General features: G+C 34.0%; 1 protein-coding gene across 1 annotated transcript in view; it reads right to left on the reverse strand.

Annotated features, from left to right (window-relative positions):
• The window catches only part of LOC107098671 (E3 ubiquitin-protein ligase RNF213-like), a 66,319-nt gene that overhangs the window by 17,055 nt on the left and 44,129 nt on the right, over positions 1-5,135 (reverse strand). Inside the window, 9 exon segments of the mRNA XM_015396455.1 lie at positions 1,028-1,115; positions 1,451-1,693; positions 2,389-2,499; positions 2,651-2,773; positions 3,005-3,195; positions 3,275-3,479; positions 3,628-3,742; positions 3,952-4,054; positions 4,316-4,461. Coding sequence (XP_015251941.1) covers positions 1,028-1,115; positions 1,451-1,693; positions 2,389-2,499; positions 2,651-2,773; positions 3,005-3,195; positions 3,275-3,479; positions 3,628-3,742; positions 3,952-4,054; positions 4,316-4,461 — 1,325 coding nt within the window.

Here is a 5,135-nt window from a genome sequence, read left to right on the forward strand (position 1 = left end):
CCCTAACCCATGATACTGATGTGACCCTCTGCTGAAATGTCTGCCTCGTGTTTTTATGTGCTTTTCTTGTGCTGAGTCTTTTTTTATATCTCAAGCTGTATCCTGTCAAGGATTATGTGTGAAATATGCTTCCCCCCCTTTTCCTGAATGTGGCTGCTATCTTTCCACAGAGATAAAGGCAGAGCAATAAGTAACTGCCTGGGACCTGGTAAGCCAGGTAACAGGTGGGAACTTGACAACCCATAAGAATGCATCAATGGTAGCGTTCTGTGGCACGCATGGCCTCAGTAAATGCGTTCGCTCTCTCAGTCCCCCCACCCGAATGTATGTGATGTATTATGATAAATGGTTTGTACTGAAACTGAAATTTCGATTGCAATGTAAATTGTAGTTGACAATAAAGATTGATTGATTGATTGGTTTGATTGATTGAAAAACTGCAGGCCTACTAACAAAGAACAAATCATTCACTCTACGTGGTGAGTTTTTCATGTGGCTAAGTTATCATCTGCGTTATTAGGATTTTAAGATAAAATATTCTTCATGTGGTCCAGAGGGGCATTTACTGTTTGTGCAGTCAAGTGCACCAATTGCATTAGGGAATCCATCATCGAAAAATAAAACAATAATTCACCTGTTCCACAGTATAATTTCTGATGTGTAGCCTAATTCTTGTTACATGCAATATTGTAGAGTTTCTCCTTGATGAAGTGGATTTTTCTGTGACCAGGGAAGGTTATGAAAATGTGCGTATTATCCTTTAATGCCAAATTCACACTTCTGATGGTGCAGCAAATAGTGTCTTTGCTAAGAGATTCATAATCTTACTGAATACTAGAAAATTCAGGTATTACACATTTTTCAGGGAGTCTGGGTTGAGCTGGACAAAATGTTCCCACTTTCAGAACAGTTTCATCAATTATGATTTATTTCTATGTTGTTTTTCAACATGCATTTTTAAACTTTACCTGCTGAAAGGGTTTTATAAAACTTAATAGACACAATGAAAGAAAAGAGTAATGCTTACCATACCAGGTGAGGCAAGCCTTCTGTTGTTTTATTGCTGCTTGAACCACAGCCATCATATCATCAGGCATTGTAGGTATAAAAGCACCCTTTAAAATAAAGTACAATTAAACTGTATTTTTCAAATTTTTATTAAAATTAAATTTATCAGTGAAATTATTGATATCCATTGTCATCCAGTTAAATATTTTATCTTTCAGACAATTGATAATATATATTTTTTAACTACTGCCCAAAAAATGTTCAACAAACACTTCTTTGTTTTGTTTTTGTAAAGTACCAGTGTTTGGAAAATACAATGCCCCTCAATTAAATTTTTAAAAATCAAATAAAATTAGTCTAGTAAGACAGTATAAAAGACAACAGAAGACAATTGAGCAATAACAATTTTCAGGAGAGAAAACAGTAATTAAAAGACATATACCTGCATTTTATCAGGAAAAAAACCAAGCTGCTTTAGAGGTGAAAGCCACACATGTTTTGTGGTGAGCAGAATAACAGCCAGGTGGATGACCAGCTCATATACAATATTATCTGCAAGAGTGTGGCCTGATTGGATGGAAAGTGTTCCCAATGTGTTGTTGACCAAGGCGGATGCAAAGTCCCTAATTTCTTTGTTAAACAAAAAGGTTGATCTCTGGATAAATTCATCAAATGCTTGAATATTCTACAGGAAACAAAAAAAAAATAGTAAAATTAAAATGTAGACTGAAATATATGCAATGAAAACTAAAACAATTAGGGACATTTTCTTTAATGAAAAGATATTGTCAAGTCCAAAATTATTCATACTGAATTTTCAACATGAGTTTGAGTAGCGTTGATTAATACATTTAATATTTCTTAGAAACACTTCCAGAATTATTTCTTTTTCATATTAACAATGTTTATCATGAATAATTATATTCTTTGTTAGTCTGAACAGACAGCTGGTGGACATTATGCAAACCATAAAAATTTTATTGTTTAAGCCAGTTACAAAGTTTGTTTTTGTAATTCAAAAGCCTTAAACCCTTGACTGAATTTATATATAGGTATATTAAAATAATTTAAAAAGTCTTTTGCTCCTTAAGAAGTTGCCAAATTGAAAATTTTGAAAATAAGTAAAATTGTTGGTATATATTACGAATTTGTGTCAACACTCAGTGATAACATACACGATTAGGGACCAGTTGTAACGGAAACAAGAGCTTGCCAAATGTTCCTATGGCCTGAATGTATTATAAACGGGGGAATACACATGTTATCTTGACTGTGTATGTATTACAAAGGGTTTGTTGTATATGTGTTATGGGCATCAAAACATAAAAAATGTTCAAGGGATATGATTACTTCGCATACAATATACAGGATGTGTCATACCTCAGTTGTGGGGTGAAGATTCGTATTTGGTGATCTGTACAGAGTTGTAACCTCACGGAAAAGAGCCAAAAGGATAAACACTGTTCGATTTATTTTTGATGATTCACATTGCTAAATAAGCAACAAGAGGAAGAAAAAAAATTGACAAAAAAAATGAAAATGAATGCAAATGGGAGATGATCAATGAACTACCAATGGATTGGTAGTCACATCTAACCAAACGTTTAAAAGAAGATTAAACATTAAGATAGTAAAGAAATACCTCCAATACTTCTTCTATCCGCTCAACTTCCCCATCCATTAAAGCCTTTACAACTGCTTCCCTAACTGTTTTATATTCCTCACCATATACCAGAAAATGGTCGATCAGGCCCCCATCTGTACTCTGCTAATAAAAATGAACAAGGTTCAAAATGCAAAAATAAACTATATAAGTCAAGACATTGTGTGATCATTACCTGTTCTCAAATCATGATCAATAAAAATTAACGATTTCCTACTCGAATACTTGTCTACAAATGGCTTGTTGCATGAAAAGTCTAAGACTGGATGTATGTTCAATAATTTTATGGTTCAGTTTTAGAACAGAGTTCCTAAGCAGAAGGTAATCACATACCTGGTTCTTGATCTCCTCTGGAAAAAGCCAAATAAATACATCTTGTTTAACCAAAGACTGAACACATTCCACACCCTGCAATTCGCTGATCTTACGAATCAAGTAAACACGGTACCAATCATTGTCACTTTCCACACAGAATTTTTCCACTGTGTTTAGAAAGTCACTTGCTTCACTTGGGACAATTTTGTCTGAAATGGTAGGGAAAATTAGATATTTTTCTTACTAATGCAAATAATAAACTGTTACAATAAACAAGGTATGTCTCACCAGAAAGTTTGTTGCTGATTAGCTGGGCAGCCATTGTTAGTATCAGGCGCAACTGGGCAATGTATTGCAGCTGTTGAATAGACACTGTACTTGAAATGGAAGTTACTTCCCTCACACAAGAGCAGAGAAATTTTGTTTCCCTTCTGTAAAATTGTATTTCTTCAGTGTTGTTGTTTCCAAGAGACATCTTCTCCCACATAGCATCCTGCAAAATTATTTCACAATCACTTCAGCTCTAACATCTATTTCCAATTAGCTGCAGCATACTTTTCATTGCAAATTATTTGAGATCTACCTCATTTATCATCAACTATTTGGTGGAACCAAATGGAACAAATTAGGGAAGTTTTTACCTCTAAACAGTTGATATATAAGGTATAAAGTTCTGATTTATCGTCATCATCCACAAATCTGCTGTCTTCAACTGTTGATAAATGCTGCTGCAAATATTCCTGGACTTCATTAAAGCTGAAATAAAGGTGTTGATCATTAAAAAAAGTAGGAGGAGATACTGTGAAGCTCAAGTTTAACTTTGACTTTAGCAAAAATGTAACAATGTTTTAACTTAATTAGCACTAATAGGAAGATGAGTATAATCTCACAAAAATCTTAATTTCTTTACAATTACATTAATTTATATAATGTCAATTACATGGAGAAACATTTTGCTAACTGACCTGAATTTCAGCAGTAGTTTCAGGATTACAGATCGCACCACAGGGTTTTTATCAGGTGACTCATCAAAAGGTGACAAGTGTTTGGTCTGGACCTGTTTATTTTCTGTTTAAAAAACTTTTACTAAGAAATTAGTGACATGAAACGTTTATACTAAAGCTTATAATTTTTATTAGTTGCTTAAACAGTAGACCTATTCATTGTTCTTAGAACCCAACAACATCTATAAATGTCAACATGCAATGCAAAGAAAATGGATAGACATAGAGATACATTTTGCAATGTGACAAATATGAATGGTTAACGAATAAGGTAATCATGACAACATTTTTTGGTATTTTGGTGGAGAAACCTCTGAAGCAATACCTGTCTCAATCCTCAGGAAGGACAACAGATGTGTTATTACTTCTTTGCTTGGTGGTTTGTTGTCTTGGAAGCACATAGTAGAAAGTAGATCAATGAAGAAACCATTGCACCGTTGTCTGAAATCTTCATTTTTTTTGAAAGATCGCCTACAGATACACAAAATGTCAAAGGCTAAACCAGTATTGATGGACACCATATGTATATTTTAGTTTGTAAGCTAATTGTAAAGAAATAGGAAGGGGCAGCATTTCCGTGAAGAAAGAGAAATAGAACAAAACAAAAAAAACAGGGAAAGCTGATAATGTCATAACAGGCAGTACCTATGCTGAATGTTTATGACTTTTGTAGGGCTATTCACTGAACTTAGAGTGTGTCACAATCCTAAGGTGTTAGGTTATAGTTTTAATTGTATTTCTTTGTTTTCCATTATTTTCATTGTTGCTCATTATGTTCAGTAGGCCCTCAATTCAATTTTTTTTTTTTGGATTTGAGATATAGTTCTCTTCCCATGTGTCCATTATTACCTCCGCCAAGGAGGTTATGTTTTTACCAGAGTTTGTGTCTGTTTTTGTCTGTCTCTGTAAAGGATAACTTGAAATGTTATGAATGTATTATCTAATAAAAAGTTCACTCAACCTGCACCTGGACCATTTGGATTCAGGGATTTTTAGTAAGTCCGTAAAAATTCAAAAAATATCCACTGGACTTGGTTTCAAAAACTTGAAGACGTTTCGCCACCTCTCCAGGAAGCTTTCTCAATTCAAATGTCTGGATCCGCAGTGAGTTTGAGTCTTATATAGACAACGCCTTGTATCGCTTG

The sequence above is a fragment of the Cyprinodon variegatus genome, unplaced genomic scaffold, assembly GCF_000732505.1.
Source record: "Cyprinodon variegatus isolate N-32 unplaced genomic scaffold, C_variegatus-1.0 Scaffold799, whole genome shotgun sequence".
Taxonomy (NCBI): Eukaryota; Metazoa; Chordata; class Actinopteri; order Cyprinodontiformes; family Cyprinodontidae; genus Cyprinodon; species Cyprinodon variegatus.